The sequence below is a fragment of the Cygnus atratus genome, chromosome 22 (genome assembly GCF_013377495.2).
Source record: "Cygnus atratus isolate AKBS03 ecotype Queensland, Australia chromosome 22, CAtr_DNAZoo_HiC_assembly, whole genome shotgun sequence".
Lineage (NCBI taxonomy): Eukaryota > Metazoa > Chordata > Aves > Anseriformes > Anatidae > Cygnus > Cygnus atratus.
In genome coordinates, this window is record NC_066383.1 from 6232694 (window position 1) to 6247647 (window position 14954).

At 48.9% G+C, this 14954-nt stretch overlaps 1 protein-coding gene across 1 annotated transcript; it reads left to right on the top strand.

The window, feature by feature from the left end:
• Positions 1-1615: 1615 nt before the first annotated feature.
• Positions 1616-9283, top strand: ANKK1 (ankyrin repeat and kinase domain containing 1). The gene is made up of 8 exons (XM_035555587.1): positions 1616-1803; positions 4118-4412; positions 4819-4970; positions 5909-5958; positions 6063-6218; positions 6483-6601; positions 7507-7552; positions 7935-9283. Exons 1-8 carry the CDS (start codon positions 1616-1618, stop codon positions 9281-9283), a joined length of 2355 nt encoding a protein of 784 aa, XP_035411480.1.
• The last annotated feature ends 5671 nt before the right edge of the window (positions 9284-14954 follow it).

Below are 14954 nucleotides of genomic sequence, written 5' to 3' on the forward strand. Positions count from 1 at the left end.
TTTGGCGGAAGCAAGTTTCCAGTATCTGCCTGTTAGTAAAATCTACATAATGGGAAAAAGTTCAGCACGCAAAAGCTTTGTCCATAAGTCTGCACTTCAGAGCACATAAAAAACACCCCATTCACCTTCTAACTCCTAAGGTTCTTTACCCCTGGGGCCAGGATGCAGGCAGCAAAGGGGCCCTTGCCAGAGCACCTGTGCCAAATGCAGCAGAGGAGCAGCTCACACTTCTACTTGGGTCCATTTCCCTACAAGAATCTCTGCAGATCTGCTATGTAGCTGCAAATTCTAGATCAAAACCCGATGACAATTACCCTGCAGAAACACTAATTATTATTATAATTATTATTATCAGTAGTGCTAAGGAAATCAACACCACATTGTATTCGACAGTGACTTACTTACCTACACAGTCCCTGTGCTAAGTTGTTAATGCCATTTATGCCCCAGACAAGTGTCATTAAACCCTCTTTACAGCTTTCAAGGCATAAAGCAAACCAAAAGCCTGTGTACCTCATAGCTCAAAGAGTTTGGCTCTCCTGCGCCCCAGCCCTGCAGTTTAGCTGAAGGACTGCCCTCCTCCCTACAACAACAGGCTCTGCACCAGCAGCAGGGAGCGGAGCAGCGACACAGAAAGCCATGCTGCTTTTTGCACCGACGTGCACCCAAAACACGGCCCCGTCTGAAGCACGGCAGCTTCTCAGGAACACGGAGAGGGGCTGGTCGTGGCTCAGGAGCTGTGCACGGTGCCCAAGCACGGCCAGGAGCAGAGCGGGGGGGACACAGGGTGGGGCTTCCGTGGTGGGACCAGGGCCTGGGGGGCAGCGGCTGCCTCTGGGGCAGGCAGGGAACTGTCGGGGTGGTGCTCAGCAGGCACCCTATGGTAACATGGTTATGGTGGAGGGGGTCAGAGTTGTCTTGGGGGGGAGCTGGTTTGACCTCAGCACCCCACAGCCTCCCCCTTACCCTCCCCTCTCCGGGATGGGGGAGAGAATCAGAAAAATGAAGCCTGTGGGTTGAGATAAAGACAGTCCACTAGGACAGAAAATAAAGGAAAATAATAACAACAATGATAAGAGTACTACTAACAACAATGTGTACAAAACAAGCGATGCACAACGCAACTGCTCAACACCCACCGACCGATGCCCGGCCTATCCCTGAGCAACCGGTCCCCCCACCCTGGCCAGCCCCCCCAATATAATTTTTCAGCATGACGTCCTATGGTATGGAATACCCCCTTGGCCACTTTGGGTCAGCTGTCCTGGGTCTGTCACCCCACCCCCCCTCCCCCAGCTCCTGCTGCTCCCCCAGCCTGCCCGCTGGCAGGACACAGAGAGAAGCCGAAAAGTCCTTGGCTTAGTGTAAGCCCTGCTTGATGTGGGACAGGCGGGCGGATGGGGATTTGTGCCCAGGGAGGCTCCAGACACTGCAGCAGTGCGGCTCCTCGCACGGGGCGAGGGTGATGCTCGGGATCCACCTCTTGGCAGTGAGTAACATGGCTCATTTCGGGTAACTCCCCACCTCCCCATGCAAATCGGGAGCAGAGGAGCTCCTTGGTTCTTCCCCGAGAGCGCCCGAGCGGGAGGCAGCCAGCCAGGCTGCCTTGTCTGTCATGACTGCGGAGGCAGACCCGCAACTGGGCAGCTTAACCGTCTTCAGCAAGGAGGATTTCGAAGAGGACTGGGTTAAGGTGGCCAGCGGAGGCTTTGGGTGCGTGTACCAAGTCAAGCACAGGAGGTGGAGGACGGTCTATGCGGTGAAATGCTCGCCGTACCTGCTGCAGGACTCCAGCGCGGAGAGGTAACTGGCAGCTCTCTTCCACCAAGGACAGCCGTCTGCAGTGACGTGGTGCTAAAACTGGCCGAGGTGTCCACAGGGGGACCCCAGAGGTTTTGGGTACTCAGCAAGCACCAGCGACCTGGAGGTCTGACTCTCTTTCCTATACACGTATGTGCACGTGCAAGGGGAAAGGAGCGCTTATTTCTGACAGCCAGCATTGAAATATGGGAGTTAGGAGTAGACTTTAAACTAAATTAGTAAAGTCGCCAGATTTAAAGCCCAGGGACAGAGAATTTCCAGCTGTTTTTGCTGCGCTTGCTGAGACAAAGAAGTTGTTTATCTAAAATTTTATTGTGTTCAAGCTGAAAGAATCCTGTCTGGTTAAAAATCACATAGCGATAGGACTTTTCTTGTAATGTTGCTGGCAAGAGTTGAGGTGGTTTCATTTGGGCAGTGATTCATGGGATCATAGATTGTATGATTGTCCCCTTTAGTTTGCGATGCTTGCGCTCTTTAGATGTTACATTTGCACTTTTCTTCTGGGGAAAAAAATGTGTCAAGTCAATCAGTTTTAATTCTGTGTGTACCATTCTAATGGGTTTGATCTTGTGGATTATCTCAACTCCTAGATGTTCCAGAAGAATTGTTGAATGCAAGCAGAAATGTTAGCTGATTTAAGAAATATTTCTGCAGTCACCCAGATTTGAAAAAAAAAAAATAATCTGAAAATCTGAGTTTAGGAAAAATATCTGGCAGTGCATGTGCCTTTATGAGTTACTGTACGGGTCTCCTAGGGACTGAGGTTATTCTATTTTGTCCTTAGAACAACTTAGCACTCTAATGTATGTTTTTCAAAGGCCTTCCTTCCCCTTACATATGGCAAGCAGCCTTGGGACTGCTCTGGCTAGCAACATGCTTATGTCACCCCCCATGAGCTCTGGATTACGAGGCAAGAGCATCCTGTCCTATACTATGGCTCTGCCCCAAATTCTTCCTTTCCAGGAGGGCTGGAAGGACCAGCATCAGTCCCACAGCCATGCAAATCTGTGGGATTTTGTTCAGTGGATTAGTGGGGTGATCCGAGACATCCCAGTGGGCACGCACATGCAAGGAGGGCAGGAGCTCGGTGAGTGCAGCTGAACCTGTGCATCACCTGGGAGGACAGAGGGTGTCTGAAAGGTGCTCTTGCTTCAACCCTTGTCAGCTGCAAAGGCTTTTGGTCTGCAGATCTGCTGGGGATGACAGTTTTTAGGGAGAAAAAAGAAAAAAAAAAAATCCCAGGGAACACATAGAAAGAAAATAGAGCCACAGATGCAGTCACAGGTTTCCCAGACAGTTAAAGCACTTTGATTCTTATAGAATTGCTTCGGGGCTGTTGCTCTTCTCCCTGACAAGCCTCATTTCTTGGGGCTCCAGCATCCTCCTTCCTGCTGTGCCCAGCCCTGGTCCTGTCCCAGGAAGGGGACCAAAGGCCACTCGTGTCGCTTCTTTCTTTGGGAGGGACGAGCACCAAGGGGGTCGCGCTCCGTGCTGCGGGTAGCAGCTGCCTTCCCGGGGTAAGCCTCTCTTCCTCCGTGGGAAGCAAAATACCCGAGACAACTCCTTCAGAGCTGTGTTTTACTGGGGGGAGCCTGCTGGAGGAAGTCTGGCAGAGGGATTTGCTTAGCTGAACTAAGTTTAGACACATTAGTGTCTTGGCATAATGTAGTTGCAAGCCCAGAGCCGTTCCCAGGCGTGCTTTAAGAGTGCAGGTTTGGCACTTTTACTGCCTGGCTGCTGTCACCAGGGGTGCTCTGAGCACCCCGGCTTGTTCAACAGGTTGGGAAATGCGAAGGTTTAGTGGAACAGGTCTGGCAAAGCTGGCAACAATGGGCAGACATGTCTAGACTGCCCCGGGACCAAAGCTGCAGGCAGAGGTTAGCCATGGGCAGGTCCCTGCAGGTTCGTGAGCCGGCGTGCGTGTCCTGGGGACAGGGGGCATGAAAAAGGCAGGGAGCACCCTGCTGCTCCCCATGTCGTGCTCTCGGGGAAGTGGCACTTGGGGAATGCACCAAGGTGTGAAAACAAGCAGGTGGACGAGGATTCCTCTAGGAGGCTGGTGGTTGAATTTGCCCACAAAATCCTCAGGTCATTTTGTAAAGTCCTAACACCTCGTGCTTTAGATTTATGGGAATGAATCTTTCTGGGGTTTGCAGGGCTGCTTGGAAAGGCTGGATATCCCTAAGCGATACGGTCTCTCAGTAACTCTGCCTGTGGACCAACACTGATGACATCTCTTGGTTCCTTTTTATTTTATTTTATTTTATTTTATTTATTTATTTATTTATTTTTCCAGAACCAGTGTGAACTGTCTAATGGAAGAGGCAACCAAGATGGAAAAAATCAAATTCCAGCACATTGTCACTGTCTATGGGGTCTGCAACAGCCCTCTGGGCATAGTGATGGAATATATGGCCAGAGGGTCCTTGGAGAAAATTCTCCCCACTCACAAAATGTCATGGCAGCTCAAATTCCGGGTTATCCATGAGATGGGCTTGGCTATGAATTTCCTGCACAGCATGACACCTCCTTTGCTTCACTTAGATCTAAAGCCAGGGAACATTCTCCTAGACGGGAATATGCATGTCAAGGTATGACCTTAATGCTTGTAGGGACAGGTTATTTTGCTTAGTAGTAGCGTGTATTGTTTTCAGTCCAGAAACCTAATGAAGTGGGGCCTTCAGGAACACTCAGTGAACAATTGACCACTGGGTCTTGTAAGAAGCAGCTGGTAAACAAATTGCCTGGTACACTCCAGATCATACAGGCAATCTGTGCCAGAAGTGGGAACTTTGGGGTCCATTTCTGTGGCAAATGCTGATCTGCTGGACTCAGAGGAAAGCACTGGCTTCAGTCTTACCAGGGTCCTATTGTGTTTCAGCTGCTAGGAGCCTCCTCATACTCCTGATTGCAAAGGATGGAGGTATCTCCCAGCTGAAATAGGGAAAGGTGTGCGAGTGCTGGGGGGGGGGGGGCTCTCATTGTCTCTGCTTGCAGATCTCAGACTTCGGGCTCTCCAAATGGATGGAGCAGTCGAGCCGAATGCAATACATTGAAAGCTCTGCTCTGAGAGGCACTTTGAGCTACATCCCCCCAGAAATGTTCCTCCAGAACACCAAGCCCCCAGGAATCAAATACGATGTGTACAGGTAAGGGCTGCCCTTCTGTGCAGAGGTGGGACGGGGTTGTCACCTGGCTCTTGCACAGAGGAAGAGAGACTGTGGCATCGCCTCCTTTTGTTGCCCCCTGGCTCTCTGCCTTGCAAATGTCCTTGGTGTGGGACATGCTGGGAGCACTGGGAGCGATGTGTGCTGCTCTGACCTCAGAGGTGGAAACAGAGGGCAGGGGATGGTGTGTGGATAACCAGCTGTTCCTCTCCAGGTCCCATGTGAGCTGCAGACTGCATTAGGTTCCCAGACTGCCTTAGGTTCCCTCGCACCCTGCTAGGCTGCTGGGAGCTGTTATGGGAAAGGAGTAGGATTAGAGCACAGAGCAGACGGCATCTGCTCTTTCGTAGCAGCCATTGCTAAGATTTATTTTGATTTTTAAGACAACTGTAACATTGCTTGGCTACTTGGGTATTCAACTTCATTTTGGTCAGTAGCAGGTGGAGAAAAGATATTTAACTTTACTTTTTTCCTTTTGGCCAAATTGCTGTGCAACCCACATATACAAGGTACATTATGGAAATTTGTCAGCTCCTTGGTTACTGCATTACACAGCAACCCAAGACAAAAAGCAAAGGATTTGCACGGGCACATGAACTTGCACTAGTCAGGGACTCTGTGACAAAATAGGGATAAAATGGACTACAAAGGGACTTAGAGCCTGACTTTCATGGGAAATGCTGTAAGTCACTCATTCACTGCACCAGCCCTGCGGCTGAGACGTTAGAGATGTATGCAGTGATTCAGAAGATATTGTCCTTTTGGGGCATGGGGGATGAAATCCCAGTTCTTCCATCCTGAAGGACGCCGTTCCTAATTTTTCCATTTCTCAAGAAGATGAAAGCAATAAGTGGATTTTATGTCCATGCACAATGAGAACACAATGGGAATGATTGCTCATGATCTCTCGTTGCCTGCAGCTTCGGAATCGTCATTTGGGAGGTGCTTATGCAGAAGAAACCTTATGCAGGTAAATATGAGAGCACTTCTTACATGCTCTGCACTTATGAAATGTTTATTACGCCCACCTTCACGGAGAAAAGCCCAGCACACACCGCTGTGGCTCTTTTTCAGGAGCCAACATGATGGCCATTATAGTCAAGGTTGCAGCAGGAAAGAGGCCCTGCCTGGAGCCCACCAGCGACGACTGGCCAGGGGAGTGCCAGCAGATGGTAGACTTGATGAAGAGGTGCTGGGACCAGGACCCTAAGCAGCGGCCAAGCTTTACAGGTGCAGTAACCAAACGTGGCACGGATTAGGGAAAGGTCAGCTGCATAGATTCACAAAGGGGGGATAAGCTTGTGTGTAAGTCGTTGCCAGATAAATTGCCTGTTGCCGTGGAAATGCTTGGTGCCCATCTGCTGTCAACACATTCCCTTTCTCCCTTTTTCCTCCCTCCCCATGTGGGGGCTGCGTGGAAGACTTCCACAGCCCTGGGCGCCGACTGGGCTCTGAGCGTGTGGGCAGTCGGTGCAGCTCACGGTCCCTTTGCAGATATCCCTGTGGAAACAGACATGCTGCTGTCCCTGATACAAAGCCTCGTCGTAGATCCGGAGAACGAGCGCCTTGTCAGGAAGATGTCCCACAAGCCTGCCATCTCGGGGAGCCAGCAGGTGAGCCTTGGAGGCCTCCCAGCGCCCTCGGGAAGTTTCCCAGACACCTTTCCCTCGTCTTACCATTTCCCGAGGCTAGGTTTCCTCTCCCATCACTGGGCACCCTTTGCCCAGTTTGTTTGCATAGGGTTAAGTCCATGGTTCTTTTAGGGGGATGGGAAAATAAATAAATAAATTTAGGAAGCTGGCCAGTGTGCTAAATGATACACAGTCCAAGAGGAAGACCCTTCTTTCTGCTTGCTGAGAGGAAGGGGGTTTGTCACGGAGGCCTCGGTCATTAACAGAAGCTCAAGCAGACACAGATTCACTCAGGTTCTGCTCATGGCACTGGCATATGAGCTCACTTGATCATTTTCTAGCTTCAGGGAACTGAGGACATTCCAGTTTAAATAACCTCTGGGGAAAAAAAAAGAAAGAAAAAAAAAAAAAGAGTTTTAAATCCCTTTGTTTCTGTGACTAGTAAAAAATCAGGTTTCAACAGAATTAGTAGTTGAGGACTAGAGCTATTCTGGGGGGTTGCCTAGTTGTGCAGTCTGCAAGAAGCGAGACCATCCAGCACAGCACATTGAGGAGGAGTGGGGGGTCTGGATTCTCTGCACAACAAGGGAAATGAGCAGACGAGATGCTGCCATGGGCATGTGCTGAAATAAGGAGGTAGAATACGGGTATGTTTGGGAGCAGAGGAGTGAGAGGGGCAAAACCTCACTGATATCCAGAGATCGTTTTCAAGTTCCTGCATTCCCATTAGTGTCATGATTTGCTCTGCTGACTTTCACAGGACTGGATAAAAACTACTTTAATGGTAATATGAAATTCTAGAGTGAAAAAGAACTCTGCAAAAAGCATATAATGCAAATAGGCAACTTTCTCTTACGGCTTTTTCTTTTCCCCTTCCTGAAAATGAGAGTGACAAAGAAGAGTTTATCTTCTCCCAAGTCCCCAGAAGTGCTGGTGAGTAGGGAACTTTTATTCATATTTCAAAGATAAAGAGGGGGAAAACCACAAGAATAGCCTATTTATTTCCTTGTTCTCCAGAGATAAGGATGTGGCTCAAGGAAGTTTTCCATGTGGGTGACTTTTCATTTTAAGTTAAGGAAAATGAACCATACAGGAAATAGCAGAGCTCCCATGACGGAGAGGTTGGCCTCTTTGCTTTGTAAGAGACTGCCTGTAGCCGTCTTGCCTAATTTCATGATCCTTATCTCTAAGATGCTCTTTATTTCATCGCATAGTATGAAGATTCACCTGCCGTCCCTCCTTCCCAATTTGTGTACACCAAGCCATTTCACTTGGTCTCACTCCCTTCCTGCTGTTTTGTTTCCCCCACCTTTAGAAACGGGTAAAGAGGAGGTCTGTGTGCCGCCTTCTCAGGGTGAGACCGAAAGTCCCGAGGACATCCTGTCCGAGGAGATCTGCAGAGTCCACGACAACGGCCTCACGCTGCTTCACGTCATGGTGATCCAGGGAGACGTGGACAAGGTGAAGTTTCTCCTGAGCTGTAAAGCCAACGTGAACAGCCAGGCAGTCTGCGGCTACACCCCGCTCATCATGGCTGTTCAGAGGAGGTCCCCGGACATCTGCTCGGTGCTGATAGAGCACAATGCAGACATCAACATGCCCGATGAGGATGGCTGGACGCCTCTTCACTTCGCAGCTCAGAATGGGGACGACAGAATTGTCCGCCTCCTGCTGGACCACCAGGCACAGGTAAATGCTCAGGAGCACGATGGGTGGACCCCCCTGCACTTGGCATCACAGAACAACTTTGAGAACGTGGCCCGAGTGCTGCTGTCGCGCCAGGCTGACTCCAACACCCAGGAGGTAGACGGGAAAACGGCCCTCCATGTGGCAGCTTGCTTTGGGCACGTCAGCTTGGTCAAACTCCTTGCCAGCCAAGGAGCAGACCTGGAGAAGAAGCAGAAGAACCACAGGACGCCGCTTCATGTCGCGGTGGAGCGGGGGAAGTTCAGGGTCGTCCACTACTTGCTGAAGAACGGGGCCTCTGTCAACAGCCTGGATCAAAACCACTACAGTGCCCTGCACCTGGCTGTGGCCAGGGGGAAGTACCTCATCTGCGAGAAGCTCATCAAATATGGAGCCAACGTGGAGCTGAGGACGGACAAAGGCTGGACCCCGCTGCACCTGGCTTCTTTCAAAGGGCACATCGAAATCATCCACCTGCTGAAGGACAGCCACGCCAAGCTGAACGCCAGAGGAAGCATGGACTGGACGCCACTTCACCTGGCCACTCGCTACAGCGAAGAGCCGGTGGTCTGCGAGCTGCTGAGATGTGGGGCAGACCCCAACATCGCTGAGAAGTCGGAGTGGGCCCCCCTGCATTTTGCAGTCCAGCGGGGCTCCTTTCTGACCGTCATCAACCTGCTGGAGTGCAGGGCAGATGTCAATGCTAAGAACAAAGTGGGCTGGACACCGTTGCACCTTGCTGTCCTCAAGGGCAATATGGCCATTATCAAGACCTTGATTAAGGCCGGTGCTCTGCTGGATGTGGAAGATATTACTGGCTGTACAGCCCTCCAGTTGGCAATTAGACATCAGAAGGAAAATATCATTACGCTGCTCCAAGGCAAGGACTCACTGATGAATAAATTAGGGAATAGGACTCTGGTGAATGATGCAAAGATTTCAAGACCCAGATTTGTTCCAAGAAGGACAGATTTGTAGACTCATCAAGTCTGGCATTTATGACTTGAGTTTTCCAACATGAGGTGCTATGTCTTAAACCACCATCTCCTGGCACCTGGTAATTGCAGGAGATTTTATTTTTTTCTTTAATGGAAGTTCCTAAGTATAAACACTAAAAAAGTAAAAGTAAACAGAGCTATAGAAGGAGGATGACAAGTTATTTTTGAGAGTTTGACCAAGGTTATAGAAGTTAATAGCCAAGTCTGATCAAGTTTATAGTTGACTTTGTGTTGTTGGCTTTAGGCAATGCTTTCCTGTTGTGATACTCATTGTGGGGGGATGGAAATGGATATATGAACTCCCTTTTTATAAGGACAATGCTGAAACTGCACAGCAGTGCACATATATACATGTCTTCCACAGATTTTATTGCTTTTATTCCATGTTTTCCTACAGAGCAGATTGGTGTAAAATGGCTTGGCACAGGTGGGAATTGAATCTTGAGATTCTCACCTGCTGCTGGAAATAGACACTAAGCATATGGTACAGCAATGTGTCAGATTTTCTGACATCTCATTTTTGAAACAAGAATCTTTATTAAAAATAAAACTAGGAAGAAAAATCACTAGTAAGAAGGATTTAAATTGAAGCAACATAGAGAAAAGAAATTCCAGAATAATTCCACCCAATCCTTTCATAGAAAATAAAAAAAAGGAGCCAGGAGCTTTTTTTCATGAACGTTCAAACTATTTATTGACCACCTCCACACTTCAGACTTTCAGCACTGAGGCTGTCATTGGAAAGATGGCTTGAAGGACTTGAAGGATAAGCCAAGAAAGGGGTGCAGTTCTGGATCCTGTTCTCTGCCATGAAGGCTGCCAATAACCTCCAGTCCTAGTGACAAAATGCTGCTTTAAGATTTTCACAGGTTAAAAGAGTTCCTTCTTAGAAAAGCAGTCTTTAATCTGGGTAACCAAATCTCATGGCCTGCTTTTTTAAAGGCACTGAGTAGCTGGGAAAGTACTTAGCACTTCCACGGAAGCAGTCAGATGGGGCTTGCTTACACCCATTAGCTTCAGGTAATTAGCACACAAAGCTTGATTATCTTTCTGGAAAACATGCAGTCTTCACGGATTTGATTATTTTCTCCTAGTAAGTAGTATTTTAGTACAGCTTGTGCCAATCCCACTGTGATCTACTAAGGACTTCCAAAGCATGCATGGGATGATGGCTCTTCCTTCGTCTTAGCTAGAAAGATACAGCAACATAACCAAACACTCCACAGCTCCCCAGAGGGGGTGCATCTTTCCTTATGGACGTTAGTAGCTGGGAGCCATTGCTTTGGCAAGCGTTGCTTCTCAGCCTTTATAGATGAAGGGACAGAAATGTCAATTTATGTGCACAGTGATTAGTTGTTGGTCTCAAACCCCGCAGTAAAGTGACTGGAAGGCAGTACTCAACAAGTAACAGCCCCCAGCAGCCCTGCTCCAGGTCCCAGCCATCGTGCCAACAGGTCATTTTGCCCCAGCAGTGAGCCAACGGTGGGCTCTAGAAAAATAACTGTACGAGCTCTGGTAGCTGTGCTCAGGCTGAAAAGCAACATAGCTGTGCTGGAGGCTCCATCTCCTCCAGTTGGATGGCTCTTACTGTTTTCATTTGCTCTGCTGGCATTCCAGTGCCATCTTTGGTGCTTTACCCACTCAGAAATGTTGTAGTGTGTGAGCAGGGCGAATGGCAGAGGACAGGGAGCTCCTTGTCCTCCCTGGCCAAAATCTGGACTTGCCCTAACACGGGGAGGTCGTGCCCAGCAGCTCCCCACAGGCTCGCTGTGCCTGAGGGTTGCTTGTTGTGTGGGGAAAGCTGGCAGCTGGCTGGGCAGGACAGAGCAGGGAGATGGAACAGAAACATCAGGCTTCAAGTGCTCCGTGGAAACGATGATATATTGTCAAGTGTGAGTCATAACTGTATTTCACTGCTCGGCACAGCGTGCTTTTCCTTAGATTAGCTGTAACCCACTGAAGCTCTCTGGACTGCGCTAAATAAAAGATCAGGTGGGATGGCTGTAATGACCATGGCTGCTATTAAAAATCTCTTAGTCACTCCTTGCACGTTTATTTTCTTTTGATATTTGACCAGCTGGAGATGTAACGAGGGCTGTGCCATAAACCAGGCAGAGGGAGGGGGCAGCAGCGTCCTCGACTGGGCTCTGGAACCTGCCTCGCCCAGTGGCATAGGGCTGGTGTCTGCAACACGGCCTTGCTGTTCTCTGCCTTCAGATCCTGAAGGAAACCTTCCCCATTTTTCATATGCCAAAAAGGTTTTCTTCTTCTGGCTGTCTTCAGAAGACTAACTTTATTACAATATGATGGGATGTAATTGACTTTGTTTTCAATTGAACCATTTTCTCTGGGGAAATGGATGATGTTACTTATGGGAAAAAAAATGAAGTGGTTCATTAACTGCTCCCTAGTAAAACCCAAATATTCTATCTTGACAAGATTAAAAAATATCTACTAATTTCATTTTAATTTTTATATTAACTACAGATATTGATGTGAGTTTCCAAAGAGTTGGAGGAGGAAGGGGACTTTCAGGGTGGGTTCAGAGGCTGCCGTAAGTGAGACAAAGGAACTCTGTAGCCTGTGCCCTTTGTGCAGTACAGGGTGAAGCCTTTATCAGATGGTGCTGTTATCTCTTCAGTTTCCTTCCTTCCTTTCCCCAGTTACATCTCCCTAAGGGACGCTTTGCGCAGTGTGGAGACTGTATATATACATCAGCTGTATCACTTCAGACAGACCCTTTAGTGGCCGTTCATGGATGAGCTTCCCTTTGTAAGGATGAAGCACTCTGTGCAGAGAGAGAATCTGCAGAACTGCCCCGCAGATGACTGGGGAGCTTCATTAGCTCAGTTCGGTCCCCATGCTTTTCTCCACCATTCAAATAGTTCCCTGACAAAGAGCTAAACCCATCTGTTTAGCTTTGGAGCCCAGTTCTGAAATTCCAAGTTGTTTCCCAACATTGGCTGCTTAAATGTGCCCTGACTTCAGGCCAGGGCATGAACACAGGCTGGGCTTTGGAAGAGGCTGTGCTGCTGCTGGTGCTTTTCTTAACAGTTGGAGTGTAAGGGTAGAAGGATAATTGCATTTCTTGCACAAAGTCAGTGCCCAAGAAATGGGGGGGAGGCAGATAACCAAAGACTAAAGCCGGTGTCCCCGGTGACTCTCGCAAAGCCACTTTTCTGGGAACCTTCCACTGGCAGGGATGGCTGGGTGGGGTTATCCCTTTCTGGTTAATCAGGGGAAAGCCTGCAATATAATACACTGAAATTATCTCCCCGTGCTTCTTAGCGCCTTGATGGGAGCTTGAAATCCAAGGCAGTTTTACCGCATCGTGTGGACAGCAGAACCGTGGCAAATATCCGTGGGTCTGTGTTGCAGGAGAATAAAAAGGACAATACCTCTGCATGCATCTTGCAATTGTTACGGTTCCTTCTTGGGCGTGCTGGAGGCAAACTCATTGCACTGTTATCGACAACAGCAAAGCTGGGAATGGGTGCCTGGCTAAAATGCCACCACCATGCTCCATGCCTGGTGGAGAGGACGGGTGTCCTCCCTGGGGACAGGCAGCGTGTGCAGGGACGCCCAGAGCCCACGCACCGTGCCACCGCAGTGCTCCTCACCACAAGCCTCACGCCTAGGGGCGGCGGCAGCAAAGCGGAAGCTTTGCCTCTAATTAAAACGTCTTGTTTCTCATTCTCAAACAGCTTGGAAATCTCTTGCTGAGACCTAAGCTGTTTAGCTGTTGTTAAGCTGTCAGAGGCGTAACATTAAAGAAGGATGAGGCGCAGACAGATAGCTCTCCCTCGGTGTGACATTTTTTCTCCAACACCACTTTGAAGATGTTTTTCTTAGCAGTGATGCTTGAAATTCTGCGAGATGATGGATGTGGCTGGCAGCAGGCATGTCTGTCTCCCTGCACTGGTAGTGTCTTGCTAATGAAAAAAGCCAACAACCCAAAAAACAACCCAAACCATCAGTGGTAACTGAAGTAAGTCGGGGGGAGGAGTGTGGGGGGGGATTGTCGATGTGCGCTCCCAGGGGCCCAGATTTGTGACAGGAACCTCTGGTGTTCATTTTATGCGCTATAACCTCCAGATAGAGAGGCAGAGGGAGAAACGTGAGGCGTGAAGGACGGGCTTCTGCCACACACAGGGCCTGTGTCCCAGCCTGTCTGTGCTGTTGTGGCTTTCAGCAAGGGGCAGGGACATGGGAGCTCCCTTCCCTGTGTCTTATCCATACATGTTAGCTGCTTTGCTGGCCTCCGTACTCCTACATGTGATGGCATTTGTCACGATGGATGAGGGGAGAAGCAACCAGGGAGTGTGTTAATGTGTAAAATTAAGACTTTTTAATATTAATATTTTTTGAAAATTATATATATATATATTTACCTATTCATCCTTGATGTCAGCCCATGTCACATGAGCTTTTCTTGCTTACTTCCTTCCCTTCTCGGGGATGCTGATGTTACATTACTGCTCTGCTTTCAGCAAGCGGAACTGAAGGCTTTAGGACAGCAGCATCCCTGACAAATGCTGAGCAATGACAGGCATTCAATCTTTAATTATTCAGTAATGATGGTGCCACCTGAGGTTTTATTCTTGATGTTTGTGTCCAGCTCTGGAAACCCTGTGGCTGAGATGTGGAAAGACTGCGTGTGGGTCTTTGGCAAGCCAGGTGCTGAGCTCGAGCAGAGCTCATGGCAGTGCTGCAGCCGCCTGCCGGGCGGGAGGAGAGGCAGCTGCTCTCAGCTGCCACTTGGGGAAAATGGAAAATTAGCGGGCACGGGTTTGGTTTTCGCACAAGAGACAGCCTAGATTCTGTTTTGAGAACTCTTGTGTTGGTAACATAAATTGTAATTATTATAACGCCTTCAGACGTAATTTGTATAACTGCAGATGCTGGTAATCTCATGATTCGATAGATTTTATCCAGGATTATCAACTAATTATATGAAGCAAGCAGGATGCTGAGAAGCAGGGGATCAGCCTAGAATAAATCTTCTCTTCAAAATGTGCAGAGAGGCAAACAACAAAGCGAGGTGCCTTGGTCCTGCTCTGAGGAGCAGGGAAGATGCTGCACGTGTTGCTTGGTAACTGGCTCGTAAAGCCCAGGGCAGCTGTAGCCCCCCAGGAACAACACCAACATCTTGCTCCAAGGGCCAGTGCCCACAGCAGAAGACATCGTGAGGCAGCGGTGTTCAGCTGAGCCCTAGTGCAGGGAGGATCCTCAAACACCGATTTCACCAGAAGGAGTGAGATGCTTCTGGATTCCTTTCTGCTGTGGCATTGAGAGCTGCTTTCATTCACCTGCTTTCCTTGGGGATGTTCTGCAAGGTGGGAGCTGCAGCGTTGAACCAAGGAGGAGAGGAGCAGCTGGAGGCACTTCGGCCTCTTGGGCATCCCCATGCGGCTCCTGCACTCAGCTTTGGTGGTACAGATTGACCTGGGGGAGCAAACTGCATAATCTCATTTGAAAAATTAACACAGAATAAAGAAATGCAATTGCCACATAATTCAGCAGCTCATTTCTATCATCGCCCCAATAGAAAAACAAAACTCAGCTCGTATGTCATAGAGCGTTCTCCAGAAGAGCTTAATTAAATTTATAATGAAAATAACAGGGGATTAAGAAGGCACAAGGGAAATGTA

Excerpts from the sequence above, each read along its gene's own strand:
- ANKK1 (XM_035555587.1), top strand. The coding sequence starts at position 1,616 with ATGACTGCGGAGGCAGACCCGCAACTGGGCAGCTTAACCGTCTTCAGC. Across the intron at positions 1,804-4,117 it reads CAGGACTCCAGCGCGGAGAG|AACCAGTGTGAACTGTCTAA; the intron begins GTAACTGGCAGC and ends TTATTTTTCCAG. Across the intron at positions 4,413-4,818 it reads ACGGGAATATGCATGTCAAG|ATCTCAGACTTCGGGCTCTC; the intron begins GTATGACCTTAA and ends CTCTGCTTGCAG.